Consider the following 15,893-nt stretch of genomic DNA (forward strand, 5'->3'; position numbering starts at 1 on the left):
GCAGGGCACTGCAAAGATGAAACAGTTCCTGCTGAGCTCTGGAAATGCCCATCTGTGCTGCTTGACTGTGAACACAAAGGAAAGAGCTCTAGGGAAGAAAGTATCTTCCCCACTTCTCTTCACACAACAGTCCTGTGATAAACAAACGGGAGTGCAAAGCCTGCTGCCCTTCAGCAATCCTGTGAAAAACAGCTTGTGTTCAGAGCACCCTACAGTAACAAACAGGCTGCACTGTTACAGAGTTCACAGGCAACCCAAACCCCTACATTTTCATACAGAGACTGCAGGGGCAGCATAGATAATTTCGGAGCTGGGTTGGTTTTTTTCAAAAGCAGTTCTGCTAGTGACCTTTTCAGTGAATTTACCTCTAAACTCAGCAAAAATGGATCCAGGCTTGGCAGGAGGCATTTCATAAAGCACTGTGCATCTGTGTAAATGTGCAGGCTCACATGCAGATTCATTGTTCAAGGGGAGCTGTATAAAGACAACCCTTGTCACAATGTTTACCCGCTCCCTGTGGGTCCTTTCCAAGTCACATCAACTCAGTACAGTGACAAAACCAAGTTGTTACTGGTGTCAGAACTGCCAAAATGATGCTGCTGCAGAGGAAGGAGCAGCAAGCTGCTCTGAATGGTGCATCATCAGCAGAATCTGCAGACACTGAGACAGGACTCTCAAGTCCAAAACAAAACCAAAAGCAACACAAAATAAACAGACAAACCAAACAAGAACAAAATGCAAACCGCTTCTGTGGGACCAATAGCTGGCTTAACTAGGCTAGCAGTGAATGTGATTATAACCTTGGATTCACTTCTCCAAAGCCATCTTTGAACCTTTGACTCTGTCTCAGAAGTGGCTAGTTTAACAGAAGCACTCACACTCATACAGGCACATGTCCACAAGCACGTAGATGGCTGTCCAGATATACAAAGATGCAGGCACTTGCTCACATCAGCAAATTTCCAGGCAGGGCAGTAAAGACACCAGTAAATAAAGATGTAGCTTCCAAACCTGGCACTGAACTTCACAATTTGTTTTCATCTGAAAATAAATCAGCAACTGCTCCAACTCAAGGGAAAAACAGCTTCCTTCTTTCTTAGTCCCCAGGGTTTCCACAGCCTGGCAGAGATCTGCCTGGTCTTAGAGCACTAGGTGGAGAAAGACAGCAGAGTTCCTTACAGAGACACCTCTCCCTCAAGTATGCAACAGAGTGGTCCCCACATAGGTGAAACAGTTTGCCTGGAACCCACTAGTGGACCTACAACATTGATAAAAAGCCCATAGAAGTTTCTGCAAGATTCCACCCACCACGGCAATTCTCTCAACACTGGTTTCAGAGACTAAATGAAGACACTGGCTCGACGAGTAAGGTAATTGTGTGCTAACCTCCAGCACATTCTTGCATCAGATACACTTTGGGGAGAATGTGATAAGGTCACTGGTTTATCAGAGCAAATCTACAGCATTCAGCCCTGCTGTGAAATGCCAACCTGGCCTGATACAAGTAGTACCCTCTGCATGCCATGCTAATCTTACCACTCCTAATTTAGGGTACTTCAAGCTGGTGTTCCATTGCAAGCTGACTACAGCAACTTTAGAAAGGTGAACAGATTCCATGACATAGGTCTTGTTAAGGACACAACAGACAAAGAGAATGCTTACTTCGTCACTGCAAGTACGTGTCTCTACCCCTAGATGAATTTTTCAGGCATCCATTTATCCTACTCTCAAATAGGACTATTTCAATTCTCAGGCCAGCTGTTTTCCTGATATTAAAATAGATAAAGCACGGGCTACCTGTCAGCAATATTGATATTACAGGTGGCCTCCAACACCTAAGTCATACAAACTGGCTAGTAGTTCACGACTACACAGTCCCTCCTTAAGAAAACATCCTTAATTATGGCCAGATTCACAGTCAATAGGACCAGACTTAAGTTACTTAGGGTGGCATTCTAAAGCAATTGCTTCTTTTTGTTTCCTCCAGTCCTTACACAGACCTTCACAACTCTGAGAAATCCTATGCTCATAGCTATTAGTGCCACTCACATCTAGGGGGGAAATCTAGCCATGTAAATAAATCTCTACAGAGAAGGTACCTCCTCTTGCCATATCTCTTAACTTTGCATCGATTAATTGTTCATTTCACATTGGGACTCAAGATAAGATTACATCTCCACTTCCCATTTGCTCTTTTCACAGTGCTCCTCCTGGCGTAGGCTCCTTGCAACCTACATCATTCAAGGGCTTCCTCACTGTACCGCTTGAGATGTTCTTGAGATACTGCTTCGGCTATTGTGTACTTCCTCAGCAACTACAAAGGAACAAAAGTAATGAGGTCTTCAGGGATTCAAATGAAAAGGGATAGCCCCACCTGGAGGGCAGAAGACTAAACGCTCCCAAGGCACGGAGTTAATTTAACTCCTGCTGAGGAGGCGCAATAAAGATGTAGGACCGTCTAGGCAAGTGCCTAACACCTCACACTCATGCTCCTAGAGTGAAGCACTTCAGGGATAAGGGTGCGCAGCCAGGAAAAAATATGCAGCGAGGCACAGCCTCTTTCTCCTCACTTGTTCCTCCTTCAAAAATGTCCCAGTGAGATGGCCCATTTCTCTGAATAAATCACTGCACAGGACAGAAAACACATCTTTCCCATAGGCACACATCCCCTCACTGCCAAATGGACCTTCCTCATTCTACAAAACCAAAACCTAGAGATGCTGTGTCCATAGTATTCAGATGACACTGCTCTAGAAAGCAGAAGGAGGAAAAGGAAGTGTTTTATAATTATAAAGATTTATTGTACAGCTTGTTATGTGTTTTCAGTGCAAAGCTTTCATGCTTAATGTGTTGGCAGGAAGTTCACTAGACAGCAATGCTCAAGTGCAAAGTCATCAAGCCACCAGCTGGCCCTTGCTAGTAGCTTTTTTAGGCTGCATTAGTGTCCAGCATGCTTTTAGACTAAGAGAAATCCTGGGGAGCACATAATAGGGCAACCAAATATGATGAGCTCAGGGACTGTGAATGGGCTGTGAAGCTCTTCACCTCCCTATTACTGGTTCCCATTTAGATTGGTGACGGAAAGTCACTGCCACCTATTGGCTTTTCCATCTTACAGGGAGGTTCATTTGCTTCTCACCCAGTTCACCACCGGTTGAAGCACAAGCAGAAGGCCACCACCACCACAGGCACTAACCATGGTGTGGAAGAGCTCACAGTCCCTACTCACAGTTGCCTTTTTGAAGGAATGCCATGGAGAGCTCATAGGGTTTTCTCTGCAGAGATAGTCCACCTCCATCACAAAGAAACTTTCAGGACCTAAGTTCCTATTATCTAAGGCACCCAGTGCTACTGACTCATGAAGGAAATCCAAAGACACAGGCTATTCCTTGGCCTGAATTATCCAGAAACTGCAGGTTATTTTGGAAAAACACATGCACACATACACCCACTCATTTTCTTTGCAGCATCCTTCAGTCCATCAGCTTCACTGTGAGATACAGCTTGTTGTGAAAACAGCCACTCCATCGTGAGAAGCAAACACAGCAAACACTATGAATAGCCTCCATGGAACAGGAAATCACATTCTGTATAATGATGGCACAAGGTTACACCTTCCAAATATTTGCCCAGATACTGACAGCCCAATAACCAGGAGTTTGCATGAGAGCATCCTCATTCTGCTCTACAAAAAAAAAAGTGAAGTTAATTAACCTTGCCAAATGGCTTCCCCCTGACAAAGCAATTCTGTAGCCAACAAAGTTAATTCAAGAATGGATTCTCACTGTCTCCCAAGACACCTTGACCACACATCCTTTCTCTCCTTGCTATCTCCTCTCTACTAAAAACAAAACAACAAATAAACAAACCAACCTGTATCTTCATTCACAGCAGCAATCTTTTGTCCTACAGAGGAAAACAAAAAATGTCCTGCTCATGGCTCTCAATTGTGGCTGCTTGTGCTGAAATCTGCAAAATGAGCAACCTAATGCAATCCTCTTACCACAGTGGTGGCAACTTGGAATCCCACTGATGCCAGCCCTTAAACAAACTGCATGTTGTGAGATCCTGACTGATTGACAGTGGGATCAACAGAAATTGATGCCAGCAATATAGGAAGTGTCAACCAAGACATCCAGGTGCTACAGTGAAAGACACACTGGAAATGGCAAAGGGTAGGCTGACTTGAACTGAGGAAGCAAACACTCAAGGAGGCAGAAGAATGTCAGAGAAATACAACCCTCTACAGAATGAAATGGTTTGTTGAGAAAGCAATAGGTAAGGAAATATCACTGAGCAGGCTGCCTGCCTTCCTCCTCTGAACCAATACAAGCAGGGGCAGAAACAGCAAGAAATGCCCAAGCTTACAGGAGCAAAGATGGCCATGATAGCAAAGACAGACATGAAGAAAGCTCTTTTGTCCCCTAATACTCCTGACACTAGAACTACAGATGGCCAATGTCTTGGGGCCAACCATGGCTACCACTGGCCTTGACATTAATAAGATAGCATTATCATTAAATGTAGAAAAATGGCAGACACCACAGGAAGAGATCCTTAACTCAGGAAAAAGCTCAAGTTTCCTACATGGCCAAGCCACTAAGCAGTGAGACGAAGCAACCACTGGGACAGACATAAAACCTGACCACTTAAACAAGTTTATATTCCCTGTTAAGGCAGGAGCAGAAATGGGAAAAGAGTTATTACTTTTCCTCTTGACTAATGCTGAGGAAGGGCTTTGAGTGACATCAGCAACTGGATCCTCATGTCTTCTGACTAGTAGGAGAATTAGAGAGGCAAAGCAACCCCAGGGGGCCACAGTGAATTTCCAGATACTATTTCTTGCCTCTTGGAAAGCAGCAAAGCATCCCCAACCTGCTGGCCATAAAAAGGTGCTGAGAACTGAGGAGCTGAGAACGTTAGCATCAAAAGTGGTCCACGAGGGACAGAAAAGTAGAGTAAGATTGAAGAGAATTCCTTGGAGCTAAGCAGGAACCTGGCTAAGAGCCCCAGGGGAACCCATTTACTTCTTAATCTGCTTTGCATTTCATTGATTTCTAATGACTACATCCCTGTTTGGCCCAAACACACTCAGGGCTGCTACCGAGGCTTCCCATCTCTCATCTGAGGCCATGGGCAATTTAGAGTCTTCAGTTTAACAGTTAACTGGGAATCTGTGGAGAGGAAGTTAAACATTATTTCCACTGGAGTAGCACCCAGTGCAGAGTACTAGGAGGAGATGCATGGAAAAAGTGCATGCAACCAGCTGCAACCCCATCCCAGAAACACATGCAGCTGCATCCTCTTACTGGAGAAGTGGCACAGCAGCTGCACCCAGATCTGCTGGCACTATTTGCAGCCCCAGAGTCACCAAATTCCTGCTTCACAGAATCTCTCTTCTAACCACTGTAGCAAAAGTGAGGCTAGAAATCAGTAACCAATTCACACACATGCTTAAAAGAAAATTCCAAACTCTCAGCATACAAAGAGAAGGTTAAGATGCCCTCTGAAAGGACAGAAATTAAAGAGTACAAAGAATGGCTGAGAGCACCAGAGATCTATTCAGGACAGAGCAATATGAGCAGCATCTGGATAATTCTTCACATATACCATGTACTTGGGAAAGGCACTCACATTCTCTTGACCTCTTACAATGACTAATCTCCAGCACTGTCTCCAATGGGGCAACTTCCTACAAATCATTCTGAGCTAGTTCTAGACCAACAAAATCAACTTCCACAGAGTGTTAAAAGAGCTGCAAGGTGGTATAGACTTGGTTGCCACCCACTAAAGTTGCACTGAGATCAAGGGTTTGACATGTAATTGCTCAAACACAGAAAGTTCTCCCATGGAAACTGATGGTTTGCTAGCACAAACTGTACAGAGATGTTACTGAGGAACCCACTCTGTCACTGTCAGCCTTAGTGGTAGCCCTCCAAAACATCTGCCAACAGCAGAACATGCCTTCATTTGCCTGCATCTTCTTCCTCCTGTGTCCCAGCTCATTCCCCTTTAAGCAGCCAAAGGCTAGTGCTGGCCATGCCACAGAGTGGTCCTGTGTCATGCTGACATGCTGTACATGCCATTGGCTCTGCCATACACAGGGACTGACTCAGCTAGCCCTGGCTTCCAAGCAGGGAGAGCACAGGTCTGTGCAGTGCCAGCAAACAGGGCCCTTTCTTGATGCCTGGGGCATGAATTGACAAACCATCACAACCTGCATGACAGAGGTTAATGAAGTCATGAGGAGACATTGCAAAAGGTCAGGAATTTGCAAAGGCTGCTGCAAACTGCTGCCAAATGACAAGCTGTCCACAGCACTGATAACTCCATAACTTGGGTGTTGCTCAAGAAAGCTACAAGCAGGCTTTCTGCAAACCAGGTTTCAAAGGTACACAGCAGAGACATGGGCAGATGCAAAGTGAAGCGCTAAACTCCAAGACATCTATCTCCAGTTTATGCCAGAGCAGCAGTGCCATTCTCCTGGGATGGGGAGCTACAGAACAGCTTAGCATCTTTAGACAGGAAAAGATGAGTACAAGCCCAAGGAAACCACCCTACAAACTATTCTAAATACTCTAAGACCATACAGATGGTGTGGATTTTCTGTCCAAGAAATAGCAAAACATCCTGGAGTCCAGTGCCACTGACTTTTATCTGGTCCACTGATCAGAGCTTTAGAGTCCTGAGTCCCTCCAGTCTGAGAGTCCTTGGAGTGCATCACCCCATGCATTACAACCACACCAGCAGCCTATGCACCAAGAGAGAAAAAAATGCAGTTAAAGACTTTCAAATGCACTACGCAGAATGGCATAGTTTGGCACAAGCCATATTTCCCACTCTAAAGAGGCCTTGAGCTGAAATAGCAGAGAGACCCTGGCTACATATACCACGTTCATCCAGCTAAAACTTAAATGTCACTGACAGCTCAAGGTATTGTAGGGCTGTAGGCTGGAGTGAAAGGTACAGCACAAGACTGAGAGGAGTAATAGGGGTGCTCATCGTCCTTCTCACTAGAAATGCTTTCTCTGTTTGGGTTAATTACTGGTATCAAAACACAACAATGTGTTTTGCAATGAGATGAATGTTTCTTTGCCCAATTCTTACTTCTTTGTGGAGATCTACAAGCCTAATTCATCCCTGTTACTCCTCCTCCAACAGACTCCTTTTACTTTAATTCCCCCAGCCTTCATGTTATGGCCACTACCAACCAATAAGCAAGGTAAGAAACTATTGCCAGTCCCTTCTCAGCAGCCAACTTTCACACAACCAGTCTAGGCAGCAGAGGACTGGTGACAGAGCCCAAATGCATCTTATCCAACACACCAAGCTCTTGAATCTCTAAAGAATGCAAGTGAGCACTGGCTGCATGTGGTTTCTCCACTGGGCAATGCAAGTCCTGCAAGAATGTAATCTAATGTGCAGCACGGTTTGCTGTTAACCATTTGTTAGAAGGCACACTGAATTATTAAACAGACAGTTTGATGGTTTGCCTTACAGTAATGAGTTTGGCAACACACCTCCCCTGTGCCTTGCAGAATTTCCAAGGAACACAGTCCAGTGCTATCACCTACCTGTGATCTGAGGATGTCATACTCCTCTGATCCATATGGAACACTCCGAAGAGAGGTGAGGTAGTCGTAGCTGATAATTGCTGTCTGCAAAAGAAAACAAAAATGTTGAGCAAGCTCTGCAGTTATCAAAGGAACAAGACTTCTCTTAAGGAGAACGTATGTAACTTAGGCTCCAAAGTTGAGTCTCCATGGTGAAGTTTATGTTAACACTCTTAAGAAATGAAAATATCCCTATTTCAATGCACATTCATAGAAAGCAGTGCAGCAGCCTCACTGATGTGCAGGTAGTAAAAATAAGCAACACCTGACACTCCTGTACTATTTTCTATTGGAGAAGCTCAAAGCATTTTCATAATCTCTGTAAGCACCTTGCACAGCAGACTCCCATTCTCAGTCAACCATCTGGGGCTTTCACAATAAAGTCGCTGCTAGTAATAGAGGCTACGAAGAGCTTCTTTGTGCCCCATCAGTTATCTCACACCATCCAACCTGCCCAACTATCTTGGTGCACACTGAGCTCACTATGTGTTGCTGGCTCAGCAGAGAGCAGAATAACTGAAGACAAGCTCCCCAGTTAGCACCAGCAGTAGTACTTTTGGAGATATTCAACTGTATACAGGACTAGAGGGGTAAGGGGTCAGATACCCAATTACAAACCAACAATATGGGGATCCAGCTAAAGCTTGTTAGCCAGACAGTCACAAACAATGAAATTAGATTCCTAAGTACCTTCACAATGTCTGAAAGTGGGTATTTCACAATGTTATCCTATGACTAAAGTTCTTTTCTGTCCACAGTCAGAATGGAACTGTCAGCAAAAGGAACTGACACATACGTGTCATGTTTACTAAGTTTCCTTGGAGAGAAAGGAATTAACATCTAGATGAGCTTGTCCACTAACCTGCTATTTGAGCTTCAAGATCCTAACCATACATAACCTCAACTCAGATATAAAGTCAGATTTCCTACAGTCTTTGCACTGAAGAGGAAACATCACATTCTGGGACACATACTAGCCCCACCCTTCATCACAAACATGCCTAGCAAGGACATAAAGCACAACTGATGTATCATGAAAGCCAGGGAGGCAAGAGAATCAAATTTGGTTTGAGACAGTCACTAGAACTGACAATAGAGAAACAGTGCGAAGCTCAGAGATGCATCCAAATGGGGATCAAGCTGGGAATCAGTTACAATCAGACACACTCTTAACTTGTGAAGGTTGGGTTTCTCATGTTCCCTGTTTTCCAAATTGGAAATGGAGAACAGCATCTTATTTTCTGGCTTTTTAGGCTCCCTCGCCCCTGGTGAACTCAGGAGCTACACACCTACACAAAGACCCATTCGGGAAAAAAGATTATTCAAAGCATCTTCACGACCTCAAAAAACAACTTTAAAAGTGGAGGGAGGCTCCTATCAGCCTTGCATGAAGTTCCTATTTTATCTCTGGTCCAAAAGGGTAATTATGACCTCCAACTTGAAAAGAAGTAGCTAACAGATTGGCCTGTATTAGAGGAAGAGGGAATTAATTAAGTGGTTGCTAATTATATTGTAATCTTAAACACTGAATTAGTATTATGATGATCCAGATAGGCAACTCTGACATTGCCAAATCCCTGCTAGTGTCTGAGATTTATTCCAGCTACTGCACAGAACATCTCTTCCATATATCCAGAGTAAGTGTGATACCCTCAGTGAAATACAGCAAATGCACAACTGCTCTGCCAGGCTTCTAATTTTACCAGAAACTATCTGAAATGTGATGTTGCCCATGCCACTGACTTCTTTCTCAGCTAAGACTAGTGCAGTCATTCCTGTTACAGTGTGAGACTGAATCTCAGGCACATAAGACAACCTACAAGATCAATCAGTCACTCCCCTTACAAATGCCAGACTGCTTAGCTGATCTTGCATGCAGGCCAATGTCAAATGTCCCCAAGAACAGGGCTTCCACTTTGCATCAAGGAATTCTCAACACCTTACATTCTTCCATCACTGTTAAAACTATCCTCAGATTTTACCAAGTCATGGTGCAATGTTCCCTCTGAATAGCTGTCTACCCACAAGCAAGAGCCAGCTGCCTAAACTGAGGTTCAGGAAGATATTTTCATCAAGCTTCTTCAGAAAGTCTGCAGAGGACTAGTGAACCAGTATGCTTAAAATGTAAGTGGACTCAGATCTTTCTTACCAACCCCAGATAAAGACTGCCCAGAGTCCTGTACTTAGAGGTCAGATTTCCTGATCTCCACACTTTCTTTCCTCCAGGCTTTTGATTTGTTTTGTTTGCCAAACCATAACTTGTCTTAAATTTTTGTGTCTGCTGCTGCTGAACTTAGCTCTTAAGAATTACAGACTCTCAATTGCAGCCTGCTTTTGCCTGGCAATGGTCCAATGATCAGATCAAGCATCCCGGTAAAAAGCCTGGGCATGGCTAGGATTGAAGGACTGACATGTTACATCCATGCAGATGCCACCAATATCCCAAGTCACTTGTTTGTAGTGCTACAGAGTCTCACCTTTCATTTAAAAAAGAGCAAGCCCAAGAAGCTGAGCTTCTTAGAAATTAACATGTCTAATTGCTCTATTGACTTCACTCAGTCCATGGCTAAGAAATGGGAGTCATTTGGGCTGCCAGTGCTCAGATGAGAGATGACCTCTAACTGTCCAACAAGGAGCAGACTTCAAGCTGAAGGTACAGCAGGACTAAAGGATGTCTTGGAAGCAGCCTAACCCAAGTCTTATATATGAGAGAACATAGAATTGAAAAAGAGACAGAAATTTGTTTGAAAAGTATACACATAAACACATACTACTATCACCCTCAGAAGACAGCATTGATAGCTTGGGTTTGGGGGGGTCACTGCTATGGGTGCATAACCCTGCAATGTGTGTAAGAGCAAGGACAATTAAGTACTTTACAGCCTGTGACTTGTGACATCCCTGAAGGCAGAGGATGTGAAAGTCAAGCATGTCTTTAGCTTCATCAGCATGCAAAGCAAAGAAAATCTCCCTTCCTCTACTTCCTATTCATCAGAAAAGTAGTTTCTCCTGGGCACTCAAAACACAGACCAACTGCACAGCCTCATCTCACTTACTTTTGTGTTAAATGGAAGATAGCCACAAAAACACTGGTTTCAAAAGACTGAGAAACACTGGTCAAGCAAGCAGAACTCAAGGACAGACTGGAGAGCCCCAAAAGATTGAATAGAGGAATTCCCTCCAGCCAATAAATTTGTTCCATCTCCATTCCTCAGTTTCCTGTGCAGCAAAAGGGAGAGAGCTGCTCTCTGCAACCAGGCAGCACTGCTCTATGGTCAGGAATGGAGCACAAAGCTCAGCACCTGTTAGGTAGGAAGGAAAGATGAGTTTGTATTTCTGTCCTCACCCTTTCAAAATAAACACTCATTTCTCACAAAAGTTCATGGTGCAGCTGGTACATACAAACAGTGAGGCACCCAAGCCAACCCACAGATCTTGTTTCTTACTGCATGTGCCCTCAGGAGCTGACTCCCTCTAAAACTCATTAATGAAATGTTTAGAAGTCATAAAACATGCAGAGAGACAGCTGCCTACCACTGGGGTCTCTAAATGATGGAGATCATGGCCTGAAGTGACAAATGTATAATGCAAGTGAGGTACAGGGAGACAGAGTTCTCTGTTGTCCTTGTTCCTGGCTGCTCATGGATTCATCAACTAATATCCTCCAGAAGGCAGCAACCTGTTTGGCTGGCAGTCTCCATTCTGATGTTTTCTGGATAGTGATGACCAAAGGTGAAATAATAGTGACAGTAGGTGGGTGCAGTGTTTATTTCACAAATCTGGAAACCAATCACAGAAGTACATTACCTCCCATCCTCGCTTTACCCTTGCTTTGGGAACAACTCTCAAAACACCTGCCCTCCCCTCCCCAGATCTCACCAGGAATGGCTACCATTCCTATTAATATAACAACCACAACCCTTAAAAGAAAAAAAACACTCCAGTGTGAAAAAAATGGCACATGCAGACAACATGGTTTGAATTAGGTCATTGTTAAAGGCAACAGGACATGGTACCCAGGTCACTGGCCTTGAGGCCCAAAGTAAGCCCTTGCTCTGAAGGTTCCATCCTATCCAGGGAAGGAGAGACAGGTCTGTGCAGCTCAGTATCTTTCTTTGTTCCTTTCCAAAATGTGCAAAAGACAGTTCTATTTCTCCCCCCAGTGCCAATAACTTGAAGAGCTCCTTATTGACCTTCTGACTCCTGACACCAGCTGTCAACTGAAAATGCAAAATAGGAATACAAGAAATTCTAAGTTCTTGTGAACTCCAATTCCCTTACCCAGCCAGGAATCCTCCTGCTGCACACTACTAGTGTGAAACTTACTGTGGCAATGGCTCGGCCCACACGAACAACTCCAAAATCATTGGGATCCAGGAACTTGTTTCCATACAGACAGATGCCAGAAGCAGCTGCTACCAATGAGGTAAGTTTCAAGACCCTTCGTGCCATGACTGATGAACCCTGCTAAGATACAAAACAGCAACTGTAACATACAAGGACCTACTGGCCTGATGCCCACAGTCCCGGCAATCCAAGTTTTAACTGCTCCTTTGCTACCGATGCATTGCGACCACTGTCCACAGCCAAGAGCTCAAGCAAACACACAGCGATCAAAGGCAGGCTGTTGTCCTCGGACTCGATTGCTATTCCTAACTTGACAGTGTCTACAGGACACAAACCCAGAACTAACTCAATGCTAAACCTTGTGTACTCAGAGCAAAACAACAGTTCATGGTCCCAAAGGTTTTCCAAGGGGAAATAACAGGCAGACAAAGAGAAGGGAGCACGAGCTCATCAAAAGTCAAGGCTGTCTCCTCAATGCAAGTGTTTTGAAGATAACACAACGTAGGTAGATTGCAAGAGGGTAAGAGAAAGCAAGAGATCAAAAAGAGCTCTTGCAACATCAAGAGCGCCCAAAAGTTGGAAGCCCTGCCAGACTAGTTAGTAAAATGCCTCACTGCTAATCAGTTTGGGGAGAAGAGGCACTGCATTCCTGGATGTTGCATGCAACTCCAGTAGCCAGTGGCGGACAGCTGCATACAACACAGGGGATGGGGGACCTGATCTGTGACCAAGTGAGATTCGTTTTCTTAAGATGTCCATCCTGTTCAAGTGCAAGACAGCGACTGCACTAGGTGAACAGACATCTGCAGAAATCAACAGCCTAATCCTGGCTCTGCCACTGGCCCACCCAGGGTAAGGCACCTCTCACTGACTTTTTCTCTGGGAGACAAGGGCGCAGAACAAACACATTTGCCCCACTAAGCACTTTGGGGAAATGCATTCCTTCCTTATAGTATACAGAGTAAGTGTATTTCTTCCCTTCCCCTTTAGCTGGTATTCGATAGAAAATGTTTGATGATTCCTTCTGCTTGCACCACGAATCAAGAAGCATGGCTCACCTAATAGACGGGCTCTGCAGAGCACCCTTGAGAGTGCAAGCTTTTACCCCTCTCTACATTTCACCCGTATCTGGGGCTAAACTATCACCACTGCGCTATCATCCAATGACACCCCGCCTCCCCCAGCAGAGAAGGTGAATCAGGAAAAGCAGAGAAGACAGATTTAATGAAACTCTAAACTAATACCAATGCCAATATAAAGCACACAAAGTTACACTCAGAGCGGCAAATGTATGGTGGTTACAAGAAACAAGACCTCTGGACATAAACCTCAGGTAAACTTTATTATTTCCTTTTATTTCCTTACAAGCCCTAGGTAACTTTGAGGCAGAAAAGCTGAGATACATTCTGTCAGCACCTGTCAGAGCTGCCTACAGCACCCCAGCTCTTTCTCCTTTCAGAAGGGGTACATCACTGATGAGGACTCCTCCAAATCTATAATTAAACTCAAGAGAAAACAAGCCTGGCCTCTTGACTGCAGCCAAATGAACATGTGTCACTGCAATTCCAGAACTTGAGGCTTCTTCCTGGAGGACTGGTCTTTTTGTACAGAAATCTCTTGTATCCTCTGTCACCTTCAAAAGACATTTTCCGCAACGCATTTTAATTAAACCATTTCTACATTTTTTTGGTAGAATTTAACTCACTGGGAAGTGAAAGGTGCAAAAAGTGACTTTTTTTTTTTTTTTAACACAGAAATTACACCTCTCGTTTTCATTATTTTTCCTTCACATTCTTTATTACTAAAAGAACATTTGTTTGAAAGCAAGTCCATCTGTTCTTGCATCTTATTACTACCCGAAGCTATACTCTGCAGTTTGTGACATCACAGCTATTGCCATACCCGCCAGCTGTCCGTCACGGACAGACGATGGGAACTTTAGCTAGCGAACGGGCAGAGCAGCTGACAAAGTTTCTACTTTCATGCTTAATGTGTAACACCAATAAAAAGGGAAGAATTAAAACTTCTGAGTATAAGGTATAGAAATGAAACTGTCAGAAATCAATTGTATTTCAAAGTTTTGCATAAGGTGCTGAGGAGCCTTTTCTATGTAAATGAGCCATTATGGCATCCCTAGGGGTATCTTAAAGACCCTGTCAGCTGTGAAATAGGGCTCAGGATGTCACTGCCTCTCATTATTAAGGCCGGCAATGATGAATCACCAAGGTGAGCTGCCTTCTTTGACTTTCACACAACTTCACACACGTTAGGTTTTCTTTCGTGACAGCTGGACGCCATGACTTTCCTATCCCACTCGGGTGAGCCGGAACGGGACAGGAATTTAATGTGTTTTTCCCGGAACCCGGGAGGTGAACCCCTCGAGGCACAGCACCGGCCAGGCCCGTTTCCCGGCGCGGCAGCGCTGCCCGGGAGGTCGTGCCCTCATAAGGCCCAGGGAGCGGCAGAGCGCGCCGAGCCCCGAGGGACAACGGGGACAGTGCAGCCGGTCCCACCGCAAAGCCCTAGCGATTGCCGCCCGCCCTCCGAGCCCGCGCCCGCTGCCCCAGCAGCGTGGCGCAAGGTCTTCTCGTGAAGGACACAAGGGCCCGGGCCCGGGTTCAGCTGCTTTCGGTTCTCCTTCAGGAGAGCCGAGCCGCACCGCGCCTCCAAGGGCAGCGCCCGCGCCCCTCACTGCTCCTGCCTTCTGAAATGACCCCGTCCCCGCCCTGCCGTGCGGCAACTGGGCCTCCGCTCCCGGGACCCGCGCCTGCAGCGGACATCTACTACCTAGGCCCGGACCCCCTCGTCTGCCGGCACCGGCCGGGGCGCGGAGAACTCGAACGGGCCGAGGCGCCTGTAACGGCAGTGAGGGGTAGGAGGACAGCGAGGGTCCGGATCTGGATGACAGTCTGAATCCCAGTCCTTTCTGGACCCTCCACAGCCTCCGTCGACCGCATCGACCCCTCCGCCAGCGCACGGAACCGGCACTTACCGCCTTGCCGGCACGGCGGCACTTCAACTCCCGCGCGCTCAGCCGCCTACGCCCCCTCCGCCTCGCATATGGTACGGTCCTTTCCGCGCCGCATGCAGGGAAATGTAGTACGCGGCCACAACTGCTAGAAGCGGCGGAGGCCTGGCGGGACTTCACGAGGCGGCCCCTGGGCGAGTCCACCGGGAAACGGCGGGGGAGGCCCCCGTGCTGGGGACACGCGATTGCCGAGGAGTAGGCAGGTGCAAGGAACCAGTGCAGCGTACACCAGGGTAACGCAGTCTCCCCTCTTTCAGTGGCGCTCCGGGCCTGGCACGGCTCTCCAGAAATACCTCTGCTGTGCTCTTAAAAGCGCTGGAGGCTTTATGGCATTCGGTGTGCTCTCACTGGAACCCTGCAGCAGGAAGAAGACCTACAGATGTTTATCTATGTATCAGAAATCATGAACGAAGGCAGAAATGCCAAACTCGGAGCACTTCTTTTCTATATTCTCCAACAGGTGCCGGAGTGGCGCTGACACTTTTATTGACTAGGGGTCACGACTGCGCTTTAGTAAAGGGTGTGGGTTTGACCAGGGCACCATCAACATTCCCAGGCTGTGATTGCAACACATCGGGATTAGGTGTGAGCACAGTCACCCACACAGGCGTCGCACATGAGCTGGTAATGCTGCGTCCGCGCCCGGTGCTGTGGGAGTGTGCTTACCTGAGGGCTTCTGGACGTAGAGTAGTCCTGCTTGTGTTGACATGTGGTCAGAGACCCAAGCAACACAAACTGACACCATAAATTATGCTGCTGTACTTTGCCTTCACTATTTGGTGACAGGAACACACAGCTGCCTAATACCAGCTTATATTTAAAGGTATAATTGTGAAGGCCAAAGGGATGTGCATCGTAAATATTTCAGAACCTGCTGTTCTCCATCAACAGAATGATCCTGTGTT

The 15,893-nt window shown here is 45.9% G+C and overlaps 1 protein-coding gene across 3 annotated transcripts in view; it reads right to left on the reverse strand.

Moving 5' to 3' along the window:
• ADCK1 (aarF domain containing kinase 1) overlaps window positions 1-15,038 on the reverse strand; it is a 75,094-nt gene extending 60,056 nt beyond the window's left edge. For 2 of the 3 annotated variants that reach the window (XR_008462264.1, XM_054161987.1), the window contains exons 1-3: window positions 14,953-15,038; window positions 11,940-12,080; window positions 7,575-7,658 (exon numbers count right to left, since the gene is read on the reverse strand). Coding sequence is in view for 2 of the 3 variants with exons in the window: in XM_054161987.1 (XP_054017962.1) it covers window positions 7,575-7,658; window positions 11,940-12,065 (210 nt within the window). In the remaining variant the exon portion in view is untranslated. The remainder of the gene's footprint in view (window positions 1-7,574; window positions 7,659-11,939; window positions 12,081-14,952) is intronic. The other variant, XM_009909345.2, reaches the window with a different exon arrangement.
• Between the last annotated feature and the right edge of the window lie 855 nt (window positions 15,039-15,893).

Source organism: Dryobates pubescens, chromosome 5, assembly GCF_014839835.1.
Source record: "Dryobates pubescens isolate bDryPub1 chromosome 5, bDryPub1.pri, whole genome shotgun sequence".
NCBI classification, from domain to species: domain Eukaryota; kingdom Metazoa; phylum Chordata; class Aves; order Piciformes; family Picidae; genus Dryobates; species Dryobates pubescens.